Genomic DNA, 17,125 nt, shown 5'->3' with positions numbered 1-17,125 from the left:
GAAATGTTGCTGGCGCTGAACAAAAACCAAAAGGAAGTACCTGAAATTCATAAAGCCCGTCGGGCATCACAAAGGCAGTTTTCTGACGGTCTCTCTCATCCACTTCGATCTGTCAATAACCGCTTTTCAAGCCCATTGACAAAAAGTAGCACATGTTTTGCAATCTATCCAAGCAATCGTCAATACGTGGCAGTGGATATGCTTCCTTCTTTGTGACCTGATTGAGCTTTCGATAGTCGACGCAGAAGCGCAGGCCACCATCCTTCTTTTTCACTACAACTACAAGTGATGCCCAAGGGCTATTAGACGGTCGAATAACGCCATATTCCAGCATTGTCTTCACTTGCTTTTGTATTGCTTCACGTTCCTTTGGGGCTACACGATAAGGGTTTTGTCGAATGGGTCTGGCGTCGACATCAGTAATGATGGGGTATTTGGTAAGTGGCATTTGACCAACTCTTGACGTAGTTGAGAAACAGCCCTGCTATTGATTGACGAGTTCAAGAAGACTGGTGCCAAAAAACGTGCACTCGCCAAGAATGAAATAAAAAATAAAGAACCGACGTTTCGGGCCCCGTACGGGTCCCTTGATTCATAGACGCTTGTTGTTACTCCCAGCCAGCATGGAAGTGTTTGCTGCCGAGTTACTCATGTCATGCTGGCGTTATCGTTGCTGTAGGGCCTGTTCAATGGCTGTAGCCTCTTTTGTGAACTCCGCCACTATTGTCGGTGGGTTTCTCACAAGGCCAGCAAACAGTTGCTCTTTCACTCCCCACAAGAGATACTGCAGCTTTCTTTCCTCTGGCATGTCGGGGTCTGCCCTACGGAAAAGACAGGCCATGTCTTCTGAGGACATAGCAACGCTCTCATTGGGTTTTTGAATGCAGATTTCGAGGAGATGCTGCACATTTTCCCTCCTGTCGATGCTTGTAAAGGTATCCAGCAGCTGTGCGCGGAAGTTATCCCACTTGGCAAAGCTCCTCTCCTAGTTGACGTACCGTGTACAAGCATTGTCCTTCATATAGAAATAGACACTCGAGAGTTTGTCCTCTGAGCTGGTCTTATGGTTGTACTTGGCAACGTGCTCAAACTGGTCTAGCCAATCTTGGACGTCTTCAGAGGCATCACCATGAAAATTCTCTGAAACCATAGGATTCTGCAGTGTTACTTGGGATGGAGCTGCGGTGGCCATGGTAGTTGTCGGAGGCAAACGGTTTCTCAAGGTATCTTGCAGGGAACTGGACTCAAGCGCTAGGCCTAGCAGGCGGTGACTGAACCGGTGGACCTGTGTTTCGATGTGCAATGGCAATTCCGGGCTCGATTGTAGTCTCCGCAAAGGGGTGCCAACCATGAAGAATACCCAGCACCTCCACCAGTGTAACGACGCGGGATCGACGAGGATGCGGAGCAGCATCACCAAGAAATACACTTTACCAGTCATCAAAGAAACCCAACGTCTTCTTGGTCTCCACGCTTAACCTAAAAAACCCACGCTACTTCAACCTCGTCCCCACTGGCACATACCCGCAGCAGTGTAGTTGTGGCAAGTATAGTTATGCCACTATATCATATTTCGCCATCCTCTTCGAGTTCAATATCTCCGGGGTCAACTGTATTTAAAAAAACAAGTCATGTAAGTCTTCTAGAGGCATTGCCGTTTGCTTCACCAGCCCTTTATTGCCTATATACATTTGAAAAATGTTTTGAAATTTGAAAGTGAAGACTCCCAATTACGTCCTCGCGTGAGAAGATTTGGAAGTGTGTCAGAGGCGCCATGCCGAGCAAGAATGCCCCCGGTATGCTGTAAAACAATACCTTGAACATAAGCATTCACATTTGCATTAAGTTATTCGCTTGCATTGAGAATCACCTGATGTGGTTTCCGCGCAATTTTTAAAAAATATTTTGCTAGGGTTCATAGCTCCACATGTTGGGCTGAATTGAGCATACACTGCTGCAGCTTCTTAAATTTCTTCACCCTGAATATTGATTATTATCAGCTCAACATTAAATGTAAGCTAGCACGTCATGTCTGTGCCCAGTAGTAGTTCCTGAAGCATATTTAAAAAAATAATACTTTTTATTCTCTCAATTCTCAATCTCTGTTACATTCCTAAAAGAAAACCTTGGAGCATTGGTGTGCCTGGCATTGCTGCATTATTTAGTGTTGCCTTGCAGCATGTGGGGGTGGGGATGGGGGGGGGGGCATTAGATGCTAAAAGCATGCTGAGCACATTGTTTTTGAAAAGGTAGCATGCCAGGCCCAAGTTAATGCCCATTATATGTGTACTTACATTTGTGGACTAAAGCTCCCGATTAATGGTGCAGGTGACATTTAAAGGGAACACCTAATAAACAGAGTCGACTTTTACATTTGTACTCTGTTCTTGAACAAAGGTGGCTGATTTGATGTGTCAGACAGACTGTTGAAGAACAATTATACATGAAGAACCTTCATGCTTCATGTATAAATAATCTGTGCTGCAATAAAACCTTAAACATTAACTGGGTGTTTCTTGCGTGGCATGCTGTTTATTTGTAACAATTTTTTTTTTGTTTTATTGTGGTCTGTCTGTAAACAAGAATTTCCTCCTCTTTTTTTGGGGGCAGGAAGGAAATATCTTTGATTGTTTTAGCAACTTTCATGATCAACATTTTCATAACAAAGCATGTGCTACGACATTTCAAGCTCAAGCATCTGCAGGAACTGACATCCAAGGTAATTGTTTAGTTTCTTATTTTTTGCAATGAACTTTCTTTTTTCAAAAAAAATTCTAGGGAAAAAGAGATAGAGAAAGCAGCTTGCACTGCACACTTTGGCTGAGAGGTGTAATTGCTTCCCATTTACTTTCTTTTTTCTTAGGATATTAAAAGTAGCTCAGGATCAGAGTCTGCAAGTGTACCTGCACCCGAGCTGCCTGTTGGTCAACCTTCTGTCGAAGTTGGCTCTGCTGTGGGAGACTTGCCCAAATACACTTCCAGGTGATTACAGAAATCCTGTTAGCAATGTATTGTGGCATAAAGGTAGCCTTGCAGCAGCCATTAGAGCCCAAGTGCCCGCTTAAATTTTATTCTAAAACGTATGGCTTCATCATTTCTTCTTTTCTATATTTTCTTGTTTTGTCAAATTTAGGGAAATGAATGGATGGTATATTGTTTCTAGATATTTTCCTGCTGTAAGTTTGGTAGAACTTGTGATCCTTTCTTCCCGTCATGATTCTTTGTCACAGCTACATAGATTAAATATTTTTTTGTCTATTTTTATCGAGCTAGCTAAAGAATCCATTGCTGTCACAAATAGTGCTTTAGCAACCACAATGGTTGCTGAATATAAATGTTACTGCTTCCTTTCCAGTACACACTTTACAGCTGAAGGTCTCTATGTTGGTGTCCAGCCAACTTGATGCAGTAAGCAAGGGCCCTGTCTGACAGATGCTTATGGTTGACTTAAAAATCCATATGTTCTTTCACTGGATAGGTGATGTACAAACTGAAAAGCGTTGTCATCTCGTTGCTTCCTTCTCCTGTTCATTACAGCAGCCACAAAAGGGAAGTATTCATAGATGCTTTCTTACATCTTCACTTTAAGCTAGAGAATTGTTACAGCAAAGGTAGTGAAATTTGTGAGGTACTTTATCTTAGGGTGTCTACCAACCAGGAAAACCAGGAATTCTCAGGGAATTTGAATAGTCTGGAAATACTCAGGGAAAACTCGGGGGATTTGTCCTTCTATCAGGGAACATTAGCTGTAACTTTATTGAAAGGGAACGAAAGTCTCATTAATGCTGGCTCCAGTAACAGAGGAATCGCAACGAATCGTCATTCATGCTGTGTCATCGGCACGAGGTATTGCCAGTGTAGTTAACAACCAATTTTCCAGACGCCCGATAACTCTCACGGCTTTCAGCACCACCACATACTCCACATAGTCAATGTATATTGCCCTGACTGCAGGTCTGAAATGGCATTAATCAAAACAACGCCTCCTTTATTAACTATGCCTGTCAAAAGAGCCCCTCCTGCTCAATCACACCCTTTCCTGTCGCTCCTTCCCTCGTGCCAGCACTTGCCACTCGTGGCGCTGCCGGCTGACACCAGTGTCCCGTCCGTCTCGGCTTGTGGAACTCGTTCATGTGAGATAAGCAAAGCAATCTTTTGTTCGCTGGTGTCGTCGTGCATAGGAAGATGCCCTGAAGTTTTATTTGCTTCTGTTTTGTGTACGGACAGTGTTCAGCATGAGGTCCTGCTGTGTGCCTATGTGCACATCCAGTGCAAAAAAGAAGGATGCCAGAGTATCATTCCAAGAGATTGCTGCCGACCTCGAGTTGCACCAAGGATGGCTAAAGGTGATCTCGCGAAAGAACTGGGAGCCGAATACAACATCTAATTACTCCGTCGTTTCCAGTAAGCACCTCGTTGCCTCGGACTTTCGGGAGAATACCAAAATCCGACAATTAAACAAGGGAGCAGTGCCCAGCGTGTTCACGTGCTACCCCTCGTATATGCAGCCTGCACTTGCCAAGGTATGCAGTGATGCAAGTACCGTATTTACTCGCATAATGATCGCACCCCTGAATTTTGTCGGTCAAATTTCGCTCTTTTTTATTTCCCGTGTAATGATCGCACCCTGAACTTGCCGCAGCGATATGTCGTGTGCCAAGTCTAGCTAATAATGATCGCGCTATCTGTCGAATGCTACGCGAACGACTCTTCAATACAAACTAAGTGGTCTGCACACACCAACTATTCTCAAGCAGATGCCCCATTTCATTTCTTTCATCACTTTCCGCACTTCCATGACAAAAAACAAAAAAAAAAAAGGCTACAACCAAACTCGCCTTTATTATGTGTAGGCTTTATAATGGCTGTGGCCAACAACAACAAAAAAGGCGCATTTCAATTCTCGTCTGCACTCGTGGACACGCAACAAATCGCGAGCGGCAACGATAGCAGCCACGTTTACACTGATACGTTAGAAGTGTACCCTATTCATACGCAGACGCTTGTAACACGGCTAAGATATTCGCCCACCCTTAGCGGAAACGTGCCGTATTAAGATAGTTGGGAAGACAAATGCCGCAGTTTCCGCAGCAGGCCTGCTATGTGTTCCTACGTCACTGGCAGCTAAGCGCGGCCATCTGTTTCTGTCCCCTCAAAGTGGACATGGCTACGTTATTGCCCTCAAACTTGCCGATATTAACGATATTATTCATTACTGATATGGAAGAAACTATTTCAATGCATGTAATGTACTCACGAGAAGAAAAAAAATCGCGTTCAGCGCGTTTGGCTTGTTCCGCCGGCCGCCATCTTTGTTTTGGTGTCCCGCACTACATACAGGGGCAGTCACTTATTTGTTGACCTGTTGTCATACCGCAGCAAATGCGAGATGACAAAAAAAAATTTTTTTTCTTTGCGGGAAATTTAGCTTGCGTAATGATCGCACCCCTGAATTTGCGTCAATTTTTTTGACAAAAAAGTGCGATCATTATGCGAGTAAATACAGTAGTCGAAAGCGCGCTGTGCAGCTCGACTGTGGCCAGGAGAAGGTTAGCAAAAAACGGAATGCAGTAACTGCTACTACCTTCGACGAGAATGAAGAACCTGGCTGCCCTGGCCTCGCAACGTCAGTAGTTGCGCGACCAGCCTTCGTGCCAACTAACAGGCCAGCATGCTTGAACACATCTCTTCCTTTGAGTGGCACAGTATGCGCTGTAGTGACGACAGAGCATACCGAAGCGTTAACTTACAGAGCAGCGGCGTTTGTGAAGCGAACATTTTCAACTCAGACGGAAAGAGCCACAAGTTCAAGCAGTCTTGTAGATTGCCGAAAACAGAGAGCCAAACAGAAAGCCCTTTGGTTACAGATCGTCAGGTTGCAACAGACAATTTACAGTTACAAAGAACTTTGCAAGCTGACGGAGGACTGCAATCTGCGTGCCTTTGTGGACATTGTAGCCGATGCGCACCAAAATAAAGCAAAGGCTGTATTCATTGTGGATCAAGTTATCAATGATGGTAGGAAGAGACCAACGTGGTCTGAAACTACCGTGAAGTACTGCATGGTCCTGACGAATCTCTCGACCAAGGCCTATGAGTATGTGCGAACTGAACATCTTCTGCGTTTACTATGTAGAAACACTTTGCAAAAGTATATTGGATCAGCAACTGGGGAAATTGGCTTCGGTCCTCTGGTTCGCTGCAGGCTCAAAACAGAGCTTCAGGGCCTAACAACATCACAGTCATAAGTGTGCAGTTTGGTAGTAGACGAATGCACATCAAGCAAAAGCTTGAATATAATAAGCAAAGAGATGCTTTTGTTGGTGACGTCAATATGAGCATTGATCTGAAGCATTTGATACCAAGTGACAGCGACCAGTTAGCAAATTCATTGCTTTGTTTCTTGCTTTGTGGCCTGTCGACAAGCTTTAAGATACCTGTCAGGTACTTTTTTACTAAGGCCTGCACAAGAGCTGAGCTCGCGCAGACCATTTGTCACGTCCAGAAGACTGAGGAACTCAGTTTTGAAATAGTTCGTCTTGTCACTGATAACCACAAGACAAACGTTGCTGCCATGGGCATATTAAGCAAGGGAACGGCTAAAATATCTGCTCTACACCCAGCGGATCCTTCAAGACTCCTTTATCTTGCTTTTGACCAATCCTACATTATTAAGAATGTCAGATCAGAATTTCTTGCAAAGGACATAGGTGGTAAGAAGCAAATTTTGTCAGCCCCTTTGAAAGAGCTGTACAGAATGCAGTGAGGCTCAACTGTGAAGCCAATAAGATATTTAACACGGAAACACCTCTATCCATCAAATATTGATGAGATGAGTGTGAGACACGCAGTGCAAATCTTCTCACCGCCAGTTACTGCTGCACTCCAGTACCTGAAAGACTAGGCTGGCCACACCTGTGACTTGGAGTTCAGGTCAGTGGGCCCAACTGTGGAATTTATGTCGCTGATGCAGAAGTGGTTTGCGCTGATGGATGTCAGCAACAGAGAGCAGCACATCCACAGGAATAACCCTGACACCCGGCACTTCAGTGATGTTGACGGCATGAGGTTGCAGTGGCTATAGACAGATTTCCTTGACTATATCGAAAGGCTGAGAAAGGACAGCTGCCCTGACAATTTCTTTACCAGCGAGACATACCGAGCACTGGTCCTGACTGCAACATCGAATGTAGCATGCATTCATTTTCTTCTGAAGGAAAAGAAGTTCATATATGTTTTGACGCGGAATTTCTCAAGTGATCCGATTGAAGCACTGTACGGGTTCCTTCGAAGAACAGCAGGTTGCAATGATTCCATGGACGTGAAGACTGTACTCTGCGGACTTGACAAGATGTTAAAGACTGGTATTGTATCTGCATCAGTTCGAAGCAATTTGAACAGCTCAACCTCACTGTACTGATGCAGCAGTTTCCAATGGAGACACTCAGAAACACAGCTGTACAAGCAAAGGTTTTTTCCCATCACCAGCAAAGAACAGATTGTGGGACCTGTGCACTACCCCATGGCTCCCCAACTCCGAAGTGGCTAGTATTGCCCTGATTGGTGGATATCTAGCCAGAGCCTTGTCAGAAAGGCTGAGCTGCGAGAGTTCTATTCAATTTGTCGAAAAATCAAAGGCCAATGCCCTTGTTGATGGGCTGATAGCGTACCAAGACCGTGGTGGACTGAAGTATCCAACCAAATATTTGGTGTCCGTCTTGATAGGTCTCAAGCGGTTTCTTGACATAATGTTGTTTCACAGGAAGTCCAGTTCCAAACCACTCGAAACCAGTGTGGAACATGCTGTTGATGTGCTTGTGGACGTCCCCATCTTGATGTGCAAGAATGAAGAGCCTGGCCATGGGAAGATGTTTCTTGACCTCTTGTGCTGGAAGTTAATCAAACCACTGCTATCTAACCATGCTTTTAATGGTACAGATAAGAATTCAGTTGCCAGATTGTATGCAAAGAAACCATTGTCGCAGAAGCTGCTAAAACTGTTGCATGCCATGTGAACTGTTGCATTCTTAACATGTTTAGATAACTACTGCAAATAAATGTTCGATTGTTAAATGTCCCATGTGGTTGACTTGTGAGAAAATTTGGGCCTTGGAAACGAAAGCTTTTGAAAAAGCAGGGCAAATCACAAAATCGAGGGCAAGTACAGTTTCTGGCTATTACACTTTACGTTTTTGTCGAGCTCAGTGAGTGACAATCGATGTGTTTGGCTAGTGGCTAGTCGACATTGGAATACCTGAACGAACAAACGAAACTGCTCGCTACTAACGCGGCAGCTATGTCACGTAATCGTATCGCTGTATCACATTAAATATTTACGATATAAGCACCTGAGCAGTGTCTCGTTAACATACTCTACGAACTAAATAAATTATAGCGCAATATGCAATTCGACAAACAACGTGAGCAGCATAAGTTGGGCGCGGCACATATGTTCCAGCAATGTTCTGAGCGCCGGCATGGATGGATGGATGGATGTTATGAGCGTCCCCTTTGGAACGGGGCGGTGGGTTGCGCCACCAAGCTCTTGCTATTATACTGCCTAATGTCCTACCTAGGTTAAACAGTAAAAAAAAAAGAGAGAAAAAACACTATGAACTCCCACAACCAAATTTTCTGATCCCCTATTGCGAACTGTGCTTTTATGTCTCCGTTTTTTGTCGTTTCCTTACTTTTCTTCCACCAATCCTCCGATCGTCTCTTATTAATCACTATTGCGGACATGTTTACTTTTCCACTGCTCTCGCTGAACCCAAGGGCTTCAAAGAGGCCAGTGGTGCCTAAATCGACCGCTGGGTAGACGTCTTCACATTCTAATAAAAGATGCTCCATAGTTTCCTTAGCTTTACCGCAGGAAGCACATGCTTCTTCTTCCTTCTTATATTTCACTTTATTGGTGCGTGTTCTAAGGCATCCCGATCTCGCTTCGAAAAGTAATGAGCTTCCCTTTGAGTTATCGTAACTTGTTTATTTCCTGATTTCGTTTTTTCTTCTTAAGTAGTTACTCGTGGCAGGTTTCTTTTGCATTGCCACCACCCATGAGATTATTTCAGCCTCTCTGACTTTCCGCGCAATGTTCTTTGTTGCTGTGTTGCCCACCCTACAGGCCGCCTACTTGCTGGTAAGCTTCCTAGTTCTTTTCCTCCACTGTGCATCAATGTTTTTCCTGTACAGATACCTCAACACTCACCCAGCCCATTTACTTTCTTCCATATTCCTCAGTCGTTCTTCATACTCAATTTTACTGAGATTCCCTCACTTCAAAACTAGTCCAGCCCATATCACCCTGCACAGCTACATTTGTAGTCTTCTAGTGAGCGCCCAATGCGAGGCATCCCACTTACCTTTGGTTCCCATCGAGTCCTGATTGTACCCCTGATTTAAAGCAAACAACCGCATTTCCAAAAGTAAGTCTAGGAACCATTACACTTTTCCACATACCTCGGAGGACCTCGTAACTATTGTATCCCCGTAGCGCTTATGCTTCATTATGGCTGCATTTCTCTTCCCCTTCACTGTTACTGTTTTTTCCTGTGTTTCCATATAACTATTGCCTTCATTTATCCATATACCAAGGTATATATATTCTGTTACCCGAGGTATTTCCTGGTCCTGTATCGCCGTTATCTGTTCACTGTTTTCATTGAATACCATAACACCTGGTTTTCTAACACTAAATTTCAAACCTAAATTATTGCCTTCCTGTCCACAGATATTAGCCAGACGTTGCAAATCACCTTACTTGTTAGCTAGCAACGCAATCTCGTCCGCATAAAATAAACCTGGAGGCTGCTGCTCTACTACTGTACCCGCCTGTTTGTATAAGAGATTAAACCCGATATTACTTCCTTCTAGCACCCTCTCCATCCTCACCATGTACATCATAAACAGCAGTGGGGATAAAGGGCACCCCTGCCGCAGTCCCTTGTTGATATGAACGGTCTCCTCGCTCCTACCCCTTCCAATTCAATGCAAACAGTATTTTCTAGGTAAATCTCTCTCAAAAGCTGTATACAATTGTCACCCAAGCCTTCCCCTTCCAGAATATCCCACAAAATGATGCGGTCTACGTTGTCATAGGCTCCTGTAATGTCTAAAAAGGCCACATATAGCGGTCTGCTTTCTACTTTTGATATTTCAATACACTGAGTAAGAACAAATAGTGGCAGCTAGCAGCGCCGCAATGCGAACGGAACGTGAACCGAGGCGTCCGCGGCGGTCCCATCGCGTGGCCGGAACTGACAGGCATATTTTAATAAAGGAGGCGTTGATCATAGCCACCATAGAGTTTCCTACAAGAATTTTTGTAGGCAACTCTATGATAGCCACCACCGCCGCCATTTTGATTATCTCGCCGCGTCGAACCGGCACTCTCGCACGCAGATCTGCTGGCAGGCGTGGCCACCACCGCGGCAACGTTAGGCCTAGCTGCTTCTACGTTCGCTATTAAGCTTCTTGCCTTGCGGTGCCGTGTTTTTCATTGAAAGAATTCGCTGCTGTCAGCAATGGCACCGACTCCGCCTTTGTAATCCTCGCGATTGGCTTCGAAGCTCGCAGAACACAGCGCGTTGCGTAATGCCAGTCTCCCAAAGTTAGCTTCGCCCCAGTACAGCAGCGGCACGCAGTGAAGCATAAAAAGCGTGGGAAGGGGCAATTGTCACAGGACACAGTATGTATTCCTTAATTATACACGCGTGCACCCCCGTCTCCTGTCACAGTACGAGCACCGATATGCCTAATACGTGTACTGACAGGCCCTAAGAGCTTTTTTCGGATGTGCCTGTGGCAATTTTAGTTCTCAAGGGCAGTTAAAGACATGCATTCATTTTTTTCGGACTGCCTGATTTTTCGGATGTTTTTGCAGCCCCTAGGGAGTCCGAAAAATCAGACGTTGACTGTACAACTGACCAAGAGGATGTTTCAAATGATCCATGGGGTGAATGCATGGCAAAAGGAGGATGAGAACACAGGACCGACGCACTGAGGAATTAACGGGAAAGGAAGCGTGCCGCCACCTCTTTGAAGGAGCTTGAGCTCAAGAAACAAAGTGTTGGCTGGTCCTGAGATGCAGGTGTCCCTCATCCGAACGAAAATAAACTCTTTAAAGCAGCGAAACCAAACACTGGTGTTGTGTATGGGCTGAGATTATGTCAGGACAGTTGAGGTTGACTTCCCAGCTGCTGAGAGAGAATCTTAGTTGTGACAAAGTTCAGGCCTCATACCGATGAGCTTGCTGTCAGTTGATAGAAATAGCTCATATTAAAAAAATATTTTCTTATTTATGCACCTCCTTTCATTTGTATTTGAAAAGGTTCGACTCAATTTGGAATCGTTTTACCATTTTTTTTCGCTGTGCATTTTATTTACACCTTCCTTCTGTTTTCTTTTTAAATAAAATAGATATTACTCCTTACTATTCAAACTGGATTAAGTCATTTGTTTTTAAGTTTCAACACGCTTACTAGAGAGTGACAGTATCGGGCAACATGGTGTCAGCCTGTCTTGACATAAAACAAAGTTCTGGCTCATTCAGGGAATTTTGCAAAGGTGTTCAGGGAAAACCTGGAAAACTCGGGGAACTTGGAAATGTCAACTTGGTAGACACCCTGTTATCTGGAAAAGTGAGCTTCTGAACTTGTTTGGCACAAACTTGGCTTTCAAGAATGTAAATATGTGGGCAAATCGTAAATGCAGACACTACTAATATGGCAGTGCTGTGGTTTAAAGCAATATTTCTCTAACTTGGATGTGCAATAACATTTAGTGAGATTTGCAGGAACTGCCCTAAAGGTATCCCACATGCCAAGCATCTTCCGTGAAAAACACAAGCAGGATTTCTGGTCAGGCACAGCCTGTTGCAGAAGTGTGAAGGCTGCCACTCATGTTGCTTAAGTGTGCCAGCCCCTGCTGCACACCCATTTGCTTTAAGTTTGTTTAACTTGGCTTTGTGTCATGCAGGTACCTTGCAGACTTTGAGCCCGTCCGCTGTCTTGGCAAAGGAGGATTTGGGCTTGTTCTTGAATCACGGAACAAACTGGATGACTGCACATATGCTGTGAAGCGCATCTGTCTCCCAAACAAGTATGTTGTGCTATGTGTAGCTTTTTTCACTCTCCTTTTATGCCACTACCACACTGACACACAAAACACTTTCAAGTGCTTGCTTACTGCTAAAAACAATAGACATTAATGACTTCTTCTTGCACTGCAATCCAATGATGGTCATCGAAAGTACCTTGCCACACAGTGCTTACATTATAAAATGCGTAAACAAATTTTTAAAAATTTTTATCTTTATCTCCAGATAATCTTGATAGTGTGTACAGGTGCTGGCAACATTGATAACTGAGAACAGTGGCCGTATCATGCTGTAAAAGTAGTAACTAGAAAAAATTGTGGCTTTAGGCAGTAAAAGTTTTGACTGTGAATAAAGTTTTAACAATACCTATGACTTGTGACAGGCTTCTGCAATAGCTCATAATCTAATATGCAGACATTCTCTTCTTTCTTTGTCTGACATTCTAATGCATCCAGACACTGTTGTAGCAGGGGCTGCAGGGGTACTCACTGTATGCCGGCTGCACCAGGACAGGTGTTTGAAGAAAATTGACAAAGGTGTGGGAAAGGCAAGAAAGCATAAGGGAAATGTGTGAGCTGAAGTGCCACCTAGGCAGTGATGGGCTGCACGAGTAGGTGGTGTGATATATGTAACAGAGGCAGTGCCACTTTTGAGCAATATTTCTTTTTAGTGTTTGTGCACATACTAAAAAAAGTACTAAAATCCAACTGCCAACAAAGAAAGTGAAAAGCAGAGGGCACCTGGTAGTGAGCTAAGGCATGGGCAGGGTGTCTACCAACCGGGCAAACCGGGAATTCTCAGGGATTTTGAGTGGTCTGGAAAAACTCGGGGAATTTGTGCCATTATCAGGGAAAATCAGCTGTAATTTTATTGAAAGGGTCAAAAGTCGTGGTAATTAACGCTGGCTCGAGTAACAGACAGGAATCGTAATGAATCGTCTTTGACGCCCTGTCGTTGGCTGGCAGAGTTGCCAGTGTACAGTCAATGACCGACTTTCTACATTCCTAATAATTTGGACGGCTTCGCGGCTCCACCACGTACCCCATAGATCAATATATCAGAACATCTGAAATTTCGAACGTAAGAACTCTTCGCCATCAGATTTTCGACGTTTTGCCATGACTGCAGGTCCAAAACGGCATTAATCAAAGCCACCACCACTGTCATTTTGATTACCTCGCCGCCTCGAACCGGCGCTCTCGCACGCAGATCCGCTGGCAGCCGTAGAAACCACTGCGGCAATGCTAGACCTAGCTGCTTCGACGTTCGCTATGAAGCTTCTTGCCGTGGGTGCCGTGTTTTTTATTGAAAGAATTCGCTGCTGTCAGCAATGTGACGGACTCCGCCTTTGTGGTCCTCGCGATTGGCATAGAAGCTTGGAAAACACGGTGCGTTGCAAAATGCCGGTTCCCAAAAGTCAGCTTCGCCTCTGTACAGAAATGTTACTTGGTAAAGCATGTGTAAAAGTATTGCAGTGAAGCATAACAAGCGTGGGAAAGGGCCATTGCCACAGGACACAGTATGTATTCCTTAATTATACACGCGTGCACCCGGTATTCCCTGTCACGGTACGAGCACCAATATGCCTAATACGTGTATCAACAGGCCTTCAGAGCATTTTCGAATTTGCCTGTGGTGCTTTGAGCCTTTAAGGGCAGTAAATGACATGCATTTATTTTTTCCAACTGGGTGATATTTCGGACGTTTTCGCGGCCCTTAGGGAGTTCGCAAAATCGAATGCGGACTGTGCAACTGACCAAGAAGATGCTTCAAATGGTCTGTGGGGCGAACGAGTGGCGGAAGGAAGACAATAACAGAAAGGACCTACGCATTGAGGAATGAATGGGAAAGGAAGCAAGCTGCCGCCGTTTTGAAGGAGCTTGAGCTCAAAAAACAAAGTGTTGGCTGACGCCGAGATGCAGGCGCCCCTCATCCAAACCAAAATAAACACTTTAAAGCAGTGAAACACAACACTGAGGCGTTTTGCGCAGGCTGAGAGTAAGTATGTCAGGACAGTTGAGGCTGGCTTACGAGCTGCTGAGAGAGAATCTCAATTGTGACAAATTTCGGGCCTCATACCACTGAGCTTGCTATCAGTTGACAGAAGTAGCTCATATTCGAAAATGTTTGCTTCTGTATGCGTCTCCTTTTTATTCGTATTTGAAAATGTCCGATTCCATTTGCAATTTTTTTCGAATACATTTTATTTGCTGTGTATTTTACTAACCCCTCCCTTCTATTCTCTTTTTGAATAACATGAACACTACTCCTTAGTATTCAAATTGGGCTAAGTCATTTCTTTTTTAAATTTTCATATGCTTACTAGAGAGTGACAACATCGGGTGATATGGTTTCAGCCCGTCTTGACATAAAGCATAGTTCTGCATCACTCAGGGAATTTTGCAAAGGCACTGAGGGAGGAGGAGGAGGAGGAACAACTTTACTAAAAACACCAGTCAATGAACGTCAGGAGAGAAATGCTTCTCCCCCTTCTCCCCTAGCCGTTGGCCAGAATACCTTGAGACACAGCAGCAGCAAGGGCTTGACCGATGATGTCCTGCTGGACGTTGGGGTCTGGGCTGCAGAGCAAAGCCTCCCAGGATTCTAGAGTGCGTGAGCTATCATGCTTAAACGGACATGTCCACACCATGTGAACCAGATTTGGTGCCTTATCACAGAATTTGCACTTTGACCTGAATACTCCTGGATGCCACTTGCTGTAGAATACGGGGTTTGGAAAAACCCCTGTCTGTAATTTCCTCCACATAACCTCGTCTTTCTTACTGAGCGTTCTGTCCACTCCCGGGTAAATTGCGCGTGTACCAGGAAATCACGGTACTGAGAGAAAACATGGAAAACTTGGGCAGTTTGGAAATGTCTTCTTGGTAGACACCCTGATGGGCATGTGTTTTATGAAGACCATAAACCAAATTATTTAAACAGGGTTTCCAGTACGGTAGAACCTCACTGATACATTTCTCCTTCATATGTTTTCCCAGTTATAACTTCGCTAAAGCTTAGTCCCATCAAAAGGCTCATTGACACCTAGTACTGTGAGTCATCTCATGCCATTTCAGCATCTTTCTGTGCCAAATAACAATACTGTCGAACCTTGTTATAACAAAGCTGCATCTGACATGAAAATGTCTTCATTATATTCAATATTCGTTATAAGCATACACACTGATGCAATCAAACCCACTTATAACAGTATTCAGGTGCCACGAAAATTCCATTGTTACAACCAATAATTGTTATAATGGGGTTGTCAACTGCTATTGTCATGTTTGTATTGTTTGACTAGTGTTAAATTTATGTGCAATATTGTTGCAGCCCCGAGGCTCGCGACAAGGTGATGAGGGAGGCAAAGGCACTGGCCAAGTTGGATCACTCGGGCATTGTGCGATACTACAACGCTTGGCTGGAAAGCCCACCTCCAGGGTGGCAAGAACACCAGGATGATGTGTGGCGTGGAAGGTTGGTTTGAGTTTCACACTCCTGTTACTTGACTGCCACAAAGGTGGAATGATCTTCAATTTGTCTATGCCTTTTGGTCTCTTGCATTCAGGCAGATGGTGCTTGCAATTGCATACACGAAAGTTCGCAGGAAATTTTCCCCTGGACCAAAAATAATGGTTGCTAAGGTTGTGCATATGTGAGATTTCAGATACAAGTCTAATAACTTTTTGTTACATGCTCTATATGATTAATTTGTTTTGAAAATTTGATATATGTATGTTAGAATATTTATGTGATTGAATATGGCTCAATATCCCAAGTCATAGCCTAACTCTAATATGCCTCTTCCCCCACCTAGTCCCTTTTTTTCTTTTTTTTTTTTTATGGTAGAGGAGGGGTGAGAAATCTGAAGTTAACCCAATAAAAATTCCTGCAGACATCACAATCTCTTGTCACAGTTCCACAGCTTGAGCTTAATGGTGTGTACTAGGGGCAGCTTGCAGCTTCCAAGGCAGCATTTTATTTATTTGTCACCTGTTTTCTTCACGAAAACAACCTGTGTGGTATGTATAGACCTTTCCATCAGTGTATGAGAACACACCTGTCAGGATTGTTTCATTTGGATAAAAAGCACATGCGCTGCTGATGTCGAGCAGGTGTTCTTGTATGCTCACAACACCCAGGGAAGTCTGTATTTACCCACAGGATTACACATTCCTCCAAAGTATATGACACTGCCAGTCACGTGCATTAGTCACACTATAGCACTTGTTTTCTTACACTGTTCACACCTGGCCATGTGTGTAAAGGACCGTACTGTCTATTAGAGGAAGTAAAGACCAATCGACTGTTCCGGATGTGCAATTTCTGTCATTTCCCTAGCCAGCCCTTGAGGGTGAGCTAAAGCATTAGCTTCTGTGTGTAAATGCTGTAGTCGTTGCAGATTCTATAGCTGGGCTGTACACTCGAACCTCACATTAACGAAATGGAATATAATGAAATAATGGATGTACCAAAGTATATAAAATTCCCCTTAAAATCCCCATAGAAATCCATGCATTTAAGACCTTGTTTTAACTAAGTGAAATTGTCCTGCCACTGGATATAACGAACTAGATGCATCTCCAAAACCAAAAAATGCCCGACCATTGCACTCTGAGTACAATTCTTTACATGGGGTTCAGTGCTCATTCGTCGCACTAGTTGAGAACTCCCGAGTCGAACATGTCGTCAAGCAACACTGGCTCCGCCGCACATAGCTGCGCACCTGCACACAAGCAGCAGCTCACTATCGCACTTCTGCACTGACCTCTCTCTCTTGTGCGTGCCTGGTTGCCTGAGCTGTTCCATGCTGCATGGCTATATGCAATGGTGCGAAAAATTAATGCATTCGCATCTGTGCGTCACGCCACATAAGCAGGCACAGCTGGGTGTAGTCTCCGAGATCTCCCTAGCACAATCTCGGGGGTCATGTGCAAGCCTGCGCAAGTTGCGCCATGGTACGTGGCTGCGTGTGGCAATGCAAATGATTAGTACATTAGTACAGCATTCACTTTTCTCTTTCCCTAC

At 44.3% G+C, this 17,125-nt stretch overlaps 1 protein-coding gene across 1 annotated transcript in view; it reads left to right on the top strand.

Annotated features, from left to right (window-relative positions):
* Window positions 1-17,125, top strand: part of LOC142566027 (eukaryotic translation initiation factor 2-alpha kinase 3-like) — a 93,714-nt gene that overhangs the window by 33,915 nt on the left and 42,674 nt on the right. The window contains exons 10-13 of the mRNA XM_075676722.1: window positions 2,611-2,719; window positions 2,864-2,982; window positions 11,977-12,099; window positions 15,431-15,574. Coding sequence (XP_075532837.1) covers window positions 2,611-2,719; window positions 2,864-2,982; window positions 11,977-12,099; window positions 15,431-15,574 — 495 coding nt within the window. The remainder of the gene's footprint in view (window positions 1-2,610; window positions 2,720-2,863; window positions 2,983-11,976; window positions 12,100-15,430; window positions 15,575-17,125) is intronic.

Source organism: Dermacentor variabilis, unplaced genomic scaffold (assembly GCF_050947875.1).
Source record: "Dermacentor variabilis isolate Ectoservices unplaced genomic scaffold, ASM5094787v1 scaffold_12, whole genome shotgun sequence".
NCBI classification, from domain to species: Eukaryota; Metazoa; Arthropoda; class Arachnida; order Ixodida; family Ixodidae; genus Dermacentor; species Dermacentor variabilis.
Note: the sequence above shows the minus strand (reverse complement) of the source record. Positions and strands in the feature narration are given on the sequence as shown.